The sequence below is a fragment of the Conger conger genome, chromosome 4, assembly GCF_963514075.1.
Source record: "Conger conger chromosome 4, fConCon1.1, whole genome shotgun sequence".
Lineage (NCBI taxonomy): Eukaryota > Metazoa > Chordata > Actinopteri > Anguilliformes > Congridae > Conger > Conger conger.
In genome coordinates this window covers 69,848,442-69,865,078 of record NC_083763.1, presented here as the reverse complement: position 1 = coordinate 69,865,078, position 16,637 = coordinate 69,848,442, and the positions used below count along the sequence as shown (strand labels likewise).

At 41.5% G+C, this 16,637-nt stretch overlaps 2 protein-coding genes across 6 annotated transcripts in view; one reads left to right on the top strand and one right to left on the bottom strand.

The window, feature by feature from the left end:
* Positions 1-203: 203 nt before the first annotated feature.
* On the bottom strand, positions 204-9,189 carry LOC133125778 (uncharacterized). Of its 3 annotated transcripts, none has more exons than XM_061237364.1 (8): positions 8,860-9,189; positions 7,342-7,522; positions 6,550-6,659; positions 4,225-4,656; positions 4,006-4,059; positions 3,636-3,750; positions 3,430-3,537; positions 204-2,516 (listed from the first exon to the last, which is right to left on the bottom strand). In XM_061237364.1, the coding sequence occupies exons 1-8, from the start codon at positions 8,952-8,954 to the stop codon at positions 2,439-2,441; spliced, it is 1,173 nt and encodes a 390-aa protein (XP_061093348.1). In that variant the 5' UTR covers positions 8,955-9,189; the 3' UTR covers positions 204-2,438. The 3 variants fall into 3 exon arrangements, with proteins under 3 accessions (XP_061093348.1, XP_061093349.1, XP_061093350.1); XM_061237365.1 differs by having other exon boundaries at positions 7,384-7,522; positions 8,860-9,187; XM_061237366.1 differs by lacking the exon at positions 8,860-9,189 and having other exon boundaries at positions 7,189-7,484.
* Positions 9,190-12,920: 3,731 nt separating this feature from the next.
* trappc8 (trafficking protein particle complex subunit 8) overlaps positions 12,921-16,637 on the top strand; it is a 41,746-nt gene continuing 38,029 nt past the window's right edge. For all 3 annotated transcript variants that reach the window (XM_061238741.1, XM_061238740.1, XM_061238739.1), the window contains exon 1: positions 12,921-13,217. In XM_061238741.1, coding sequence (XP_061094725.1) covers positions 13,061-13,217 — 157 coding nt within the window. In that variant the 5' untranslated portion in view covers positions 12,921-13,060. The remainder of the gene's footprint in view (positions 13,218-16,637) is intronic.

The following is a 16,637-nucleotide window of genomic DNA, read 5'->3' as shown; positions in this document are numbered from 1 at the left end:
ATGGGACTGTATGCAGTCTTTATATCAAGACTGAAAAATGCTACGCTAGCATTATGAAGTAGATAACCTGTATGGAATAGTAGTGACTGAAAAAAAAACATTGAGGTAGTTGTAAATATTATTGATGATTTATTAGACTAGATTAGATTAGCTTTCACAAACACACACACGCACACGCACACAAATGATTGCACATGACCATAGGATTTTTGATGCCTTTAATAAAAGAAGATTCTGACAATTCTGAATGTATTTAATTAATCAATTATATCGCTTTAGGCAAGGGCGAGGACAATAGGCAATATGCGATAACGTTGTTGAATATTGCAATGATGACATGACTTGCGATAAATAAGCAAATACAAAAAAAATTAATGTTGAACTCTGCAGTTCTAACGTCTTTCTGCTTTAGGTACACTGCTATTAATTGGATTAAATGCATTATTTCCAACATGGTTCTATTGAAGACATTGCATATGAGCAGCCAATCAATCTAACAGAACATCAGTTGAAATAAATACTATTCATCGCAGGTGAAGCAGTCTTTTGAGATGTTTTTATCTTGCATGTTCATATCTCCACGACGATAAATATAGGTAGCCTACCATATATTGTGCAGCCCTAGTTTAGGCGACAGTTGTGTGGAGTGGAAAAAACACATTCAAGGTAAGGAAATGTGCTGTCTGCACGCAATTTAAAAAAAAGACCAAAATTAAAATGAGCTTTAGAAGCAAATTATTTGCATGGCAAAGATTATCAATGTCTACCACAGGATTTCGGCGTTGAAGTAAATAATGAATATGAGCTAGGACAACAAGTGTAGGACAACCTGAAAATAAGATCAGACTCTGATGATGTTGATACGGACATCAGCAAGTCATGGCATGCAAAGGCTATGCAGCCAAGTATGAAACAATGACAATTTAATCTATGATTATGTTAATTATTTTGAGCCCCTCATTTTTTTTTACTATGTATACAAAGGACTGTAATTCATACAACGTTCACCAGATTTAGATAAATAGTAAATACCCTCAGTGCCGTTACACCCCCTTGCTGTGGCGCTTTTAACGGTTACCACTTTTATCTTTCAAAATTTCACAAAAGAAAGACAGGACAAGCTTTAAATTAATGTATTTTTAATGGAACTATGTTTATATGGTAGCCTAAATGTATTCTTCCGCTGAACAGTAGGCTAGTTTATTGGTTGCTACGCAATGGTATTGCTAACGTTAGATAGCAATAGTTCATTCCACTGCACTAGTTAAGTATCGTTTCCTAAAGTTAGCCAGCAATAATGTATCGCCACTCCACTAGCTAAGCCATTGTATTAGGCACTGGCAATAATGTATCCCCACTGCACTAACGTTAGCTAAGCAATGCTATTGCAATAAGGTATCCCCAGTGCACTAACGTTAGCTAGCTGGCTTGCTAGTTTACGTTACTGACGACACTGACACACAAGTCATTTGCCTTTGTTGTAGACGTTTATCTGGGCACTGTCAGATAACGTGCAGTTAATGATATTCCGTCGTTATGAGTCATCATTTGGTTTGCTGAGGTTAGGTGGTCTTGCTGATATTTCGATCCGAGGATGTTGCCAAACTAAACACTAAAATCACTCATGTGTTACTTTGGTAGGCAAAATGATGACAACGTTTACTTCCAACTCCAATATCCTGTGGTAAATGGCTAAAATATCAATAACTCTGTCAATGTCTAAATATTTATGTACCTGGCTGTACAAACATACTGGTTACTATTAAAATTCCTGTATCTTATATTATTTCATGATAGAAAACATGTGCAAAGGTATCTTGCATAGTACAGCAATGGTGCCATCTTGTTTGTTCTAGTGATTTAGCACCAAACCTCAATATCACTCACTAGCACAACACATTCACAATCCTGCATTTTACATTTATTGTATTCCCCAAGTTTAGGAAAGGCCATTCTGCTATAAAAAGTAGGAAAATATATTGCACATAAAAAATAGTTATGCTTTCCATTCAAGTCCTGAACTCCATAATAAGTACACAAAGACCTGGCACATTATATCCCTGGCAGTGTATGGGCCCATATCACTAACGTATAGACACTACAAAACAAATTATGTTTAATATTCTGCAGCTCTAATAACTCTTCTCATCTCGGGTCTGCTAGTCCCAGGCCAACACTTCACACTGTTTTTCTTACAGAGCTTGCAGTTACGCGTTTTACAGCACATTTGATAAGGTATTAATATGCTATCTCTAGCTTAATAAAGGCCTTATCACTAATATATTGCAACAAGTTTACTGTGAGTGCATACTCTGATCTTGCCTATGTCGTAAATGTGTGTTTGTACAGTACCTCAGTGTTTTCACTGGGTTCTCTACATCTCCACACATAGAGTTCAGAATATAATTGGCTAATTACAGATCACAGAACATTTCGATTTAACTGCTTTGCGCCAGAGAGTTGTAGGAGGCCAGGATTGCTGCTTGTTGGCTGATGGTATCATTGTGGGCCACATCCTGTAACACAAAACGCACTTGTTATCATTTTGATGGGCATACAATGTTTTTAAATCTCATGCTACTTTCTGTATAGTCATTTCTACAATGGCATCTGAGTATTTAGTTTTTTTTGTGAACTGGGTGATACGCTCTTACTTTCTAACTAGGAACAAGTCATTTCAGATTCCACTGCCACATATTGCACATCCACTGTATAATGAACCTTACAGTAAGCACATGTTTATTATATACTATATTGTCTCTGATATGAAACTGTGTGATTTATTGTATTTATAGTGCAAATGCCTATTAGCTCATAAAAACAGAATTTTCAGGTGGAACACATTTTGCGACATAGCATTATTGTCACATGGGGGATTGCACCAACGTTTTTAGATTTTTTTGGTACATTTGTCACAGGTGGTTCCTCCTTTAGTGACTAGAGAGGAGTTTACACAGGAGCACCAGGTCATGACACTGCTGTAGCAGTGGACATACACAATGCTCTCCAAACCCAGCACCTTCCATAGCTGGGTGAGAATGTTCAATATTTCTTAAAATGAAACCCCAAACGTAAAGAAGAAAAAACGTAGGGTCACACTTTACAATAAGGTACATGAATTGGCATTCACTAATGTAGTTGTTAACATGAATTAATTGATGCACAAATGCATTAATTAAGCATGCCATGAACTCTTCATTACTTAATAAGTAACTAATGTATTAATTATCTGAATATATATACATTGGCAAACGATAGGATAAACCTTTACAATACGTTAACCTTTTTTCATTCCAATGTGAATGAGCATTAACTCATGTAGTTGATATCATGAATTACTGATGTACATAAACTGTATAGGCTGTATAGACGGACGACAGTGGTTAAGTCATGTAACCTCTGATTGTGGTGGCGGGGTGAAGCTCTTACCATGAAGTCAGCGCTGTAATAGCGGTGGCGGTGGTTTATGTGTCCGATGAAGTCTGCGCTCCGATAGGTGGGGTCTCCGTGAGGCAGGGACACGCATATGGGGCACACCTCGGGGGGGGGAGAAGGGGCGCAGTGTTAAAACAGTGTGGGGGCGTCGTGTTTTTCACGTGAGAAAGGACTACAAGGGAGGGCGGAGCTTTGCTTACCACACGCCTGGGATCAGCTCTGTGATTGGTGTTGCAGTGCTCCAGCAGACCCGGCTCATCCAGTCCCCCTTGCTGGCAGTAAGGGCAGTTGAAATTCCCAAATGGATCGACAGAGCTGCAGAAAGAACAGATGGGGCTGGTTCAAAATTGAGCGAGCTCGGGACACCTCAAATCCTCCTGAGGCTGATTCTGATCAAACAATCCGCGGTTTTAAGTCTTATGAAGAAATTCACCACAACCTATCGAGTATTAGAATGTCTGCTTGGGTAGTCTTCACCGTAATCTATTCACAGTCATTTCATTTCCTGACTGTTGTTTTTATGTAGACCTTCCGCATCATCTCTTTTGGTTTAAGTGTATGCTCTCTTACCTTCTGTCCCCTGATTGCCACATCTCGAAATCATCTAGCATGTCATCCAGAAACCTGAGAGGAGATACGTTCAGATACCTTCATTCAATCAGCAGATGCAGTGGGACAGAGCACACAGCAGTATATTGACACACAGTTTCTTCTGTTCAGTTGTCAGTTTTTTCTTCAGACTTTCCTAATGTCTGACAGCACCTTCAGAACCGAAGAACACGGACTTACTCTTCATCTGAGGAGGACGAATATGAGCTGGAAGGCGAGGGGGAGTCCAGAGGTGGTGCCCACGTGGGGATGGTGTTGATGGGTGGGGGAACAGGTCCCGCACGCGGGACTGGGTGTGGCAAGGCAGGTTGGATGGGTGGGGGAGGTTGGGTAGGCAGGGCAGGAGGGCCACGTGGGGCAGGTTGGATGCGTAGGGCAGGTGGGATGGGTGGGGGAGGTTGGGTAGGCAGGGCAGGAGGGCCACGTGGGGCAGGTTGGATGCGTAGGGCAGGTGGGATGGGTGGGGGAGGTTGCGTAGGCAGGGGAGGAGGGACACGTGGGGCAGGTAGGATGTGTGGGGCAGGTACGATGGGCATGGCAGGTTGGTCACGTGGGACAGGAGGTGGTCCAATCTGCGAGGCCTCAATCGATGCACTCAGAAGACGCAAACGTCTGGGAAAAGAGAGGAGAAGAGTTTGTGCGGGCAGCGTTACTAAAGCATTGACAGCACAGAATGTGACAGTATTGTCACATTCTGTGTTTTTCCCCATTAATGTTTTATGTCTTAGATCACTTATTTTCACATTATTGTCTGTTTCTCACCGCATTTATTTGTCTCATCTGTTTTTATTACAATTGTCACACCTGGTATTGCATTCTATTTTGCGTTGTTGGTTTCATGTTACTTTTTGTCCCAATTCCCACTCTGTACCTCTCACTCCAGTCATTCGTTTCACCTGTTTGTTATTTCCTCATCCATTCTCTCACCTGATGATCATTCCAGTTTAATTCATCTGTGAATGTATACAGTACTGTGCAAAAGTCTTAGGCACATGTAAAATAAAGTCTATGAAAGCGAAGATGCTTTGAAAAATAATGAAATTATATGTTTTTACATATCACAAAATGTACTATAAAGAGCAGTATACAGGTAAAAATCAAATCAAAATCAACACTTTTGTGACCACCCTTCACCTTTAAAACTGCATCAGTTCTCAATTATAATTATTATTATTTAGAAGGAAATTGGTTGTTCCAAACATATTGGGGAACTTACCACAGTTATTCTGCAGACTTTGGGCATCTCAGTTTCTTCTAGCTCTCCAGCAAATCCCAGAAGAAAAGTGGTCTTTTGCTTAACATTTTAGTTTACTTTATTGAATGCAATGCAAAAATGATCTGCAACATTTAATTTATTTTGGAAATTTCAAATGTGCTCTTTTCTACTTAAACACTGATGCAGAAAACTATAAACATCGAAGACCAAATTTATTTTTATCTAGGGTGCCTAAGACTTTTGCACAGTACTGTACTTGTTTGTCTCCACATTTACTTTGCCAGATTGGTATGTGTCTTCCGCATTCTCTCAAGCAGTTTCCTGATTGTCTACTTTGTGGTTTAGTAGACTTCAGATTTTTGAACGCCGATTCTATACTGTGAACTTCTTGGACTGCTATTCTGTTTACGAACTTCCCGCCTGTGACAATGACCAAACCTCTGCCTACCTCTCCTGTGATTGTTTGCCGGCGATTGAACTCTGTTGACGTACGGAAATAAAACCTCAAATCTACTTACTGGTTATACCTGGTTTCTCCATTCGCCACCCTGACAAGTATGTTCCAACAACCAATCAGCCAACCAATCAGCCAATCAATCAGCCAACCAATCAGCCAACCAATCAGCCAATCAATCAGCCAACCAAGCAGCCAATCAATCAGATTACATTACATTACATTAATGGCATTTGGCAGATGCTCTTATCCAGAGCGACATACAGTTGATTAGACTAAGCAGGAGACAATCCTCCCCTGGAGGGGTTAAGGGCCTTGCTCAAGGGCCCAACGGCTGTGCGGACCTTATTGTGGCTGCACTGGGGATCAAACTAGCGACCCTGCGGGTCCCAGTCATGTAACTTAACCACTACGCTACAGGCCGTCTTATCAGTCAATTGATGAACCAAATAAATCAACCAACTAATTAATTAACTCAGTAATTAAGAAATTAATACATCAATGAATCACAAATTATTCAGCCAATCAACCATGAAATCAATCAATATATAAATGATGTATAGAAATTAATAAATAAATAAAAATCTATAAATCAATCAGTGAACCAATCAATCAACCAAACTATCTACCAGTCAATCATGCAAGTAATCAATCAAGTAATATTAATTGAATCATCAACCAATCAAGCAATCAATTCAACCAATCAACCAATCAATTCAACCAATCAAGCAATAAATCGATCGATAAATGAAATCAAGGAGCATGGCCGTTCCCATCTCTTCTGACCTCGTCATCTCATAAAGAGAGTTCATGTTGTGTGATGAAGGACACTCACTCCTGCATGCCACTGGACAGTCGCAATGACGACACTGTGGCGAAGGGATCCATCAGTGGCAGGGCCGTGCCATGTCTCTGGAGGTGGTCTCGTATCCTGCTCCGGGGAGCCTGGGGAGAGCACAGCCGTGTCATTCAGGGTTCAAATGCCATTTCTAACCTCTTAAAACCCACCCATAGAGGACATGAGTAAATAAAGAAATAATATCTAAACAAAAAATTTTCACAGCAACATGTTTTTGGTATCCGAGAAATTGTCTTGTTTTATGTAAAAAAAAACCAATCTCTTTTTTTTTTTCGTCTGCGTCTTGATGACTTGATGTCTCTAAATGTGTTAGAACAGGGCATGCTTTAACTGCATCAAGTAAAAGTGCAGAAATAATTCAACTGTCCCAGCAAAAGGGAATAATAATAATAATAATAATAATAATAATAATAATCAGGCATTTGCTTAATTTCTTAATTTACTCCTTAATGGGTGAAAAGAAGGGTCATTGATTAATTGGATACACACTGCCACCCAGTGGTATAATCAGGTATAATCAGGAACATCACTGAACACACATCACTGAACACACCCTATTTGTGAGAAAGAAGTAAGGTAGGGCTACAAAGGTCCCTCACTGGGTCATATTTGTACCTTAGGATACTGATCTAGAAGGGTGGAGGCTACAGTGGGGGTACCTTTGAGAGTACTACCCTAGTGGCAAGGCATTCATTGTACCCATACAGGTACAATTCCCGCACAGCGTAACTGTATCTTTTTCTGGCAGGAAGTGTGTATGGGTCCTACTGTTTGGGTGCAGGAAGAGTGCGTAGCGCTGCTATGTCCTACTGTTTGGGCAACTGCGCCTCGTCCCACAGGGGCCAGGACATCAGGGGCTGGGAGGATCTGAAACTCATTGGCCGGAGCCCTGCAGAGTGGGCAGTGTGGCCTTATTCGCAGTGACTGTGTTAGACAGGACCTGCAGAACCTGCACATCGCACACACAGGCACATACGTACACCCACACACATACAGGCAAACACACACACACACACACACACACACGCACAGGCACACACATACACCCACACACATACAGACACACACACAGGCACACACAGACACACCCACAAACATACAGACACACAGGCACACACACACAGGCACACACATACACACACATACACATACACACACATATATACACATACGCACACATGCGAGAGAGGGAGGGAGGGATAGAGAGAGGGAGGGAGAGAGAGAGAGAGAGAGACATCAGTTCCTGTTCATTCCTGTGAACTGCTCGGTGGACAAACACAGAGTGTATTTGTTGCTTAGTGGAAGCAGGGCCTTGGGTGAACTGACATAAAAGTGATTCTCTGAATACATTCCTCAAAGTCAGTAGAACAAATCAAATGGCTGCTACTACAATTCACGATTAAGTTAAAATGTAAAAATTGTAATGTTTAATATAGGGGTTGGACATCAGGCTCAGGGAAAGTGTTTTTAAAAAGGCCAGATCATTTTTAAATCAACAGTGACAATTGTGTGAAAACAACTTCCCTGTTCATGCTAAAGGCAGAAAATTGTCCATGCTAAACCTATTCTGCCAGTGGGAAAAGTTTTATTAATATGTTTATTAATTGCAGAGACAGGCAGCCATATATGGAAGAAGAAAATCAACACCAACAAGTGCGTTCTCTCCAATACTTCTCAGTATTCGCATTCAAAACAAATTTATTATTAAAAATACTATTTAATAAAGGGAAAACCAAATACACACTAGAGAAATTAACAAAACAAATACATTTTAAGAAATACATTGGAAAAATATGCAAACAGCAGGTCTGTAAGTGAAAGTGAAACAGTAACTATTATTAGCGGCTCTGAGATGCATTTCCTGAATAATCCTTATAAGGGATTTATTTATTGTTGTTTACTCTTTTACAGTTTATATATTTATGCTGGCACACTGCCCACATACTATTGGTTATATTGGCTTATTTTATATATATAATATATATTTATTTTATATATAACTCTACAGTAACAACAGTACACAATGACATAGAACTGTGACGTCTTATAATTTTATAATTTGATCCAACCGTAATGATATTCGGTTACAAACTTTATTTTAGCTGATGCTCAGTTACATGTTCAAATCCTATTCTTCTTTGTTTTCACTGTACACTTTCGATTTCAAAGCAGCGAAATCCCCCGGCTTACTGTACTCTTTCTGGCCATGATCGCAGCTGTTTTATGCCGAATTAAGGAGTAGAGATAATGACCGTGACCCAGGCAGAGCGCTGTGGAGGTACTCACACATGACCGCACTGGGCAACCCGGGTGGGATCCTGCAAGTCGTCCTGACATACGGAACACGCTGGGCTGTCGGCGCCTCCACAAACTGATTCCATGGCTCGCTCGGTCCGCCTGCCGGCGCGTCTGTCAGAGCGCTATGATCGTCTGCTCAGCGCATATCTGACGTCCGCCTATGAAAATAAAATATACCCGGAAAGCTGCCAGAGTAAGATCACATGACTCGTGCGGAGATTCCTGCCGGGAAGAAATCACTTTCCCGCAATATATCTGACTTCCTCGATCACACGGACAGAAAGTTAGCATTCAAAACAGTGCCAGACTGCATAAACCCTGCAGAACTACAAGCTCTGCTGGCTTTTTGTTTTCACCGTAAAATCAACACCCAGTTCAGCACCCAAGTAACCAGGACAAGTGCGCTAAATGTGTAATCAACTGCTCTAATTGACTAATTAAGTGCAGAGTAACAATGACAACCAGCATGGCCTTTGGGGACCCCTGTAATCTCCCGGAATGTTATGTCCCTATTAATTTTATATTCTCCATGCAAACTGTTTTATCCTTCAGGTTTTTACGTATACCTCTGTTTAAATAACCTTTTTGTTAACGCTATACACAGTATCTGAGAATGTAAATGTTGGGTGCTTCACTCGAGAACACTAAAAATTGCTCCCTATTCAAAGCAGAGGTCGAGCTGTGCCGGCACACCTTCAAAATACATTGCATTCCAGAATGATCCTCACGTGTCATTTGACCTTTGTTGTACGTCGTTCTGGATAAGAGCGTCTGCCTAATGGCAAATGCCATTAATATAATGTAATGTAACCTAAAGCAATAGCTGTCACAGTTTTTTTTTTTTTACTATTTCAGTGTTTCGAAAACAAATATATATACACTCACCAAGCACTTTATTAGGAACATTTTTACTTTATTACACCTACTTTGTCATGCGATTATCTAATCAGTCAATTGTGTGGCAGTAGTGCAATGCATACATCAGAGGAGAAGAGTGTAACAGTGTGAACACACAACACATCATAACTCTAAGTGGATATACTACAGCAGATGTCTAAAAAAGAAGTCTAATAAATACCTAATTAATGTTTCCGGTGACTGTACATAGAGAGAAAGCCAGGTGGGGTTTTTTCAGAAAGAAGGCTTGGGGTGATTTCTTATTGACATTCTGTGGTTGCTGCTTCATCTTAAAATTTCACTCAGTGCCAACACTGCTATCAGGGGGATGAACAGAGGGGAACAGAAGGTCAGTCACCACCTTCCCAGCTACAACTCTTTGACACCTCTGGAGTTTTTGCGGATGCTCAACTGTCATTTGAGGTCTTCTTCCCTGAGGAGGACTTTTCAAAATGATTCCCCATGCCCCAAGATGAAAACAACATGGTTCAGACACTGTGTGTGGATGTACACAATCCTCTCCAAAGCCATTCTGAAATCCTCACACTTTGTAAGGTGCACACAGAGGATCATTTGAGTATTGCAGACACCTGTGTGTTTAGGGTTCGAGCCTGAGTGGCAGGGCGTGAGCCATGGTTCTTCGCACTGTGTTGATGATGTGAGAGGTTACTGCCAGGGGGTATGAGACATGCTGCAGATTTCATGCCAGATTAATAATTCAATCAAACATGAGTCTAATAAAAGTGCTGTGCCTCAATTGACATTAAGCAAACTGGCTGTGTAGCATTTGAAAAGTGTTTCTCTTGTTTCTCACTGGAATTACCCCAGTGGTTGACTGTGGTGCGGAAAAGGTTTTTTGTATTACACCAGTTTTCCATTGATTTGGCAGAACGCAGGCTAAAGCCAGTGGCTGCTTAGTTTTACTCTGGGGGTCTACCAGGTGAGCTGCACATTTGCTGTGCTAGTGGGCTCCCTTTTGTGTGACCGGGCAAGGCCAGTAATGCCCCACACGGCCAGTAAAGCTCCATGCTGTGTGTGTCCACACTGACATGACCAGGAATCTAGAATATGGGGCAGAGGACTTACAAGCCAGGCCCTTGATAGCAACTTAATTACACTTTTAACATCTGATACCTTCTGTAGTGTCCCTATGGGAGATGTAGTAGAATGGCCTGGGTGGGAAAGGCAGCAGGTTTGATTAGGAAGGACAGTGCCTTTGTATCCTTAACTTAGGCACTTAACCAAAGTCGCTTCAGTATATCCAGCTGCATGAACTCATAATTTGTAGAAATGCAAAAGTCGTGTCAGTTGCTCTGTATACAAGTGTCTGCTAAATGCCGGTATTGCAATGTGACGACTTTTACATTTAGTTCTTTAATTTTTCAGTTTCATTTTGATTGTGGGTTTGCAGCTTGATCATGAGAATGCTCTGTCTAATTTCAGTAATCCCTCCCCGCCTCTGTGTGAATATTACAGTAAAAAGATCTTACTGTGTTACTGTTTTGTCAGCATCCTTACTGTTGTGGCTTTTGACACCATGAATTCCTGTAATAGATGAAGGCGTTGCCATACCAGTTTAAGCCACTATGAACAGCAAGGCGAATACCAACCACACCATGCCTAACATCTGGAAAATCACGTCTAATGAGTTACATCCTTATGACACTGGAGACGCCATCACACTTATGTATTGGTTAGTCTATGGTGTTGATGTCCTGTTGTGTCACCATGGCAACAGAAGTGATTAAGCACATTAGCCCCTCCTCCCTCTCACCAGAAGGCACACTCCACCTGGGAAGAGACAGCTGATCACTGGGAGTATAGAAGAAGACATAATTCATATTCTGGATTAATATATCATATGTATGGGACTGAGCTTGTAATAAAAGTTTGTAGGTTTGATGCCGAACTAGGTCACTGCTTACACTCAGAAATAAAGGTACAAATGCTTGTCACTGGGGTGATGCCGCATAGGTACCTACCCTAGACGGCAATATATCATTAATTTGTACCTTTTTTGCGTGGAAAACATACTCATTTGTACTCTAAAAAGAACATTACAAAGAACAGTACTTTCAGGGTGCACTTGGGAAATTTGATCTTTGAAGAACAAAAATGTCACTTAATTTCCGAGAGTGTAGGTATTTTCCCCAAATTCCTTCAGCATGTATTCAGCGGCATAAATTAATACTTTGTAAAAAAAGAAGTTGTGTTAGTCGCCCAGGAAAAAAGCCTCTGCTAAATATGTTAAATGTGTTAATTATGCAAGTAGTAACCACACTAATTGTATATTTTTGGAGGGGGTGGGGATTTCCTCCAACCCCCAATAATGTTTGGATAGAAATCCTGAAAAATCTGTCCAAATATTTCATTCATAGAACTGTACCATGCCCTTGTTAGTAAAGGTAGGCATACAATTATAAATCATGATAACATACATTGCAGGCTGGCAATCACAAACAATTTTCTTGTGAGAAATCTTTGTGTTTATGAAGAAAAGGTAAAAAAAAGTAAATATCCCTATGAATAATTGAACACACTTGTCTCCGGCATCAATTCCCCAGATATTGTTGGGAGAGTTCGAGTTCATTCTCAGACAGAACTCCAAAGATTGTACAACCACACCAAAGTTTACACAGTAAAAGACGTGTAATAATGCGAGTTTCTCCACTTTTACATTTGCCCGAACATTTGACTTCTTCACACAATCAGACAACATTTAGCAATAGGACAAATAAAAGATGAGACCAATACTGGTGTGGCTCCAATGCTAAAACAGACTACAAAAAAGAAATTGGATATGTTTAATTGTTATATTCAGTTTCCAAATGTTCCGGGAAATTGGCAGAGGCGCGGTTTCACGCTACTGAACGAAAAAGTGTTAAATAAATCAATGCAAAATTAAGGATCTAGAGAAATGAGTGGAAAGCATTGTTCGACTTACAATCAGATATATTACGATCTACGAGCTAATAATATGAAAGCATACATCGCAAAGCCACAGTACTTATGTCGATTCTATTACCAGTCACGCATCGCCACATCGCAAGCCACATAGACGTTTTTAAAGCAGTTTGACTGCCTCAACGCAGATGTCTGAGTTTGTTAGATGGTGATCACATGACTACTCGCAGTGCATCGTGGGAATGAAATCGATCAGCAGGCAACTGTAGAATTCAACATGGCTGCTCTGGGCTGTCACTAAGGGGAGTTGTTTTCAACTTAGAGGCGCTTTAGCCTTGTGAGCAAGCCGAGGAAAATTATTCCATAACCTGATTCTTCGAGGATCACGATGGCGCAGTGCGTTCAGTCTGTGCAAGAGTTCATCCAGGACTCGTTCGTGCCTATGGTGGCCGTCCTGTGCAGCGAAGATGCGGAGAAAGTGACTCGTAAAAACAACCTGAATTTCTCCGAGCTGGTGAGGCCTTTTTGTAGGCTCACCTCAGAAGGTTTGTGTTTTTATATTTTTGTAATGACACGCATGATGCAGTCACGTGGAGGCGTCCTATTCATGTAAAAATAACGTGTGTGTATGTAACGCTTATAGGGCGAGGTAACGCTAGTCAGCTCGCTGCCTTTTCATTTGTCGCTGTCACAAGCATAGCAGTCAAATGACAGGAAGGGCTGGTTGAGCGGAATTTGAGCAAACTAGGCCTGTTCGTTTTCCGACCTCGTCACTTGAGAAGATTCATTAATACCTGAGGAGTTCGGTGTTGTTATAATGCCACCGTGCCTAGGGACTGTACCCTCATTTGCTCTTTTATGTAACGTTAACGTTTCGTCTGCAGGCTAGGAGGCCCTGAAACTTAAGCAGTAGCACCCGGGGCTCAGAACCGGCATAATTGCTAGCTAATAGTCTAGCTTAGCTGCACCCCTTAACATGGCAGCTAGCAAACAAGCTAGGTGCTAACTAGCTGACTAATGTTTACGGGAGTACATGATTGGTAATATACTTGCCAGATTGCTAGTCTAGCGTTACTAGTTAATAATGTAGCAGGGAAGCTAGGTAACCATTACGTACTGAGAGACAAGACATTTCTTAATGCAGAAAAACCTTTTATGTAAATGTATTCTGAAATTTGTATTTATCGTTCCTAATATTGTAGTTTTGCAAGCTTGGCATTTTATCGTGTATCCGTTGTTGATGAGTGTCTATTCATTGCAACGTTAGGGATCTAACATGACTTGGGCAATATGAGTGTATTATTTTATGCACAGGGTTAGTCGTCCCCAAACACTGCCCCGTCTCGGTAAATTGCAGAAAGGCCTTAGACAACATGCATGTCCTTAGGGGCATTGCTATTTGACAATACTTTCAATCGACATAACGACATGTTTGTGCAGTTTCATCTCTGAGATCCGAAAAATCGCCCATTTTGACGTTTCAACGTTCATTGCCAGAATACTTCCCTATTCTTGTAAAGCTCGCTAATATAACTACCCTTCTCAATTCTTCAAGGACCGTATAGAACTAACAGATGTTTTCCAATGTAGATAACAATAGAAGTGGGTGGGTAACTGAAAAAAATTCTAACATGCTTTCTAACATAGGTAGGTACATGCAGGCTCACACATTAGGAATCGTTCTGGGTGCTGCGCTGGAAACAGTGAAACCAAAATAATATGATGTGAAGCCAAAACAAAGCTAAACAACCCGTATTTTTATAGGCACACGCTGATGGGGAGAATGATCCCACATTAACCGTATGGCACCCAGACTCAGTAACAGACAGCTAAGCATGGCGGATCCATCGGCCGTTCAAGTTCAGGAAAACTGATGGATAACTGATAATATTCGATTAGTATGCAGTCATGTATGAAAAACGGCATTATACAAAAGCTGTAAATAATAGTGTGAGTTATCTTATTTATTAAGGACTCCTATTCCTTTCCTATTTTTCTCATGTTTGCTAATGGAGACAGATATTATTTGTGTAATTACTATAGAGGGGATTTTCGGAGACTACTCTAGAGGGGATTTTATAATTCTTTTTGCATTTTGTTCTAAGCCTGATTTCATCTTCTAGATGCCTGTTGATTAGTATTTTCCTGAAACACAGTCATTATGCAAGTACTCGCTCAGAACATTTATTTCTAACACTGGGATTAGCAGGTCCACAGCAAAGCTTTAGCTCCTGGTTGGAATTATGGGACATGTAGTCTGTTGACTCATGCAGGTTCGAACAGTGTGTCAGCAGGACGCCCCACTGGGCAGGGCTTGCCTTAATTGGCAGGCTCAGAGTGCAAATGCCCTGGAGTTATTTGTATTGGCTACAGGAACCTTTTCATCACGTTTTTCTCTTTCTTATGGGTGTGAAACCAGCACTGGCGAAGATCTCTCAAATTCTTGTCCCGATGCCCATTTGCTTACAAGCCAGTTTTACTGGCAGTGTTTACCAAAATCCTTGAAAATGTTTTTTGAAACAACCCTGACCTGGCTACCATGAAGGCCTCATTAACAGTACACTAGATCAACAAACCAACACCTGTCATGCTATAGGGCCTGTTGACGATATACTCAATAATGGTTTTGCAGGTTAGTTTAGTTTTTTTAAGCTTGGTGTGACTTTCGAGTTTAGCCCAAGATGTGCAGGAGAAGCATCAAAATGAGACCTGGCCTAGTGACTCAAGCCTTCACATCTCAGGGCTTTGTTTATGGAGGTGACGGTAAACACTGTTCGTGTTGTTGGAGAGGGGAGACACAGAGTCCCAGCAGACACTGAACCAGCGGAGTTCCCAGAATGCTAATGCAATAAGTAACCGTGCCAGGGAAGGTCACTTTCCGCACTCTCCGCAAGAGCGCCCATCAGGGGAATTCAAACAAACCATGCAGGGCTTTCTGCAGCCTTCGTTGGGTCTGACTCTGAACTCTTTCCAGCAATAACAAGGTTAGTGGTGGTGCTAAACTGTAGCCTCTTCTTCTCCAGCTAAGCTAATTGAGACTTGGCATATACTAAGGAGTTGCCCTTTCAGTTAAAAAAAAAAAAAAAAAACTATGTTGAGACGTTTGGAGAGGGAACAAATGCGGTCTTCTGTGTGAGAAAAGGCGTGCCGTCATTTTGGCTGATTTGTTTAGTTTTCGACGGCAGTCGATGTACTGGTTTTTGTTCTAGCCCAGCACTGAGACACCTGATTCTACTTAAGGAGGTCTTGAATGAGGGCGATGGTTAGTCAGTTCGTTGAATCGGGTGTTGTAGCGCGGGGTTAAAAGAGAAGCCTGCGCTCCCATCAGCCGAATTCGGATAAAATCGGACACCCCTGCACTTACATGTCTGTTTATTGCATGTTAAGCATCTTGGGCAATTTTATTCCCTTACTGACCTTACTTGGCTCACAGCAGTTAGTAGGTCTTAACCGTGCTGATCATTTACATTGGTGTCGATTAGGGGTGTGCAACAAGGGCCGATTTTAATTGACTTGTATCATATCTTATCTGACATGTGTGTGAGTACCGGCTACAGCTGCAGGCTGAAAGCGTATCCTAATGATTTTACTGAGCTCAAGTACAGGCTTGAGCCAGGGTAATTTATAGAGCTGTCAGCAAATTAAAAACCCAAGGCAAGTGGTTGGAACAAAGACCAGTGCACAGACCGGCTCTCGGGGACCGGAGTTGTGCACCCCTGGTGTGGATGATGCCGTTTGTCATCAGAGTGACTGTGCAGTGCAGTGCAGTGACTGTGCAGTGACTGTGCAGTGACAGTGCAGTGTAGTGTGGGGAGATATTGGCTCAGGCGGTAAGAGCAGTCGTCTGGCAGTTGGAGGGTTGCCGGTTCGATCCCACCCTGGGTGGGCTGAAGTGTCCCTGGGCAAGGCACCTAACCCCTAATTGCTCCTACTAGCTGGTTGGCGCCTTGCATGGCAGCCAATCG

Coding starts and splice junctions, on each gene's coding strand:
- LOC133125778 (XM_061237364.1), bottom strand. CDS start 8,954: ATGGAATCAGTTTGTGGAGGCGCCGACAGCCCAGCGTGTTCCGTATGT. Junction 3,538..3,635: donor GAGCTGATCCCAGGCGTGTG/GTAAGCAAAGCT, acceptor CCCCCCCCCGAG/GTGTGCCCCATATGCGTGTC. Junction 2,517..3,429: donor ATTACAGCGCTGACTTCATG/GTAAGAGCTTCA, acceptor TTTGTGTTACAG/GATGTGGCCCACAATGATAC.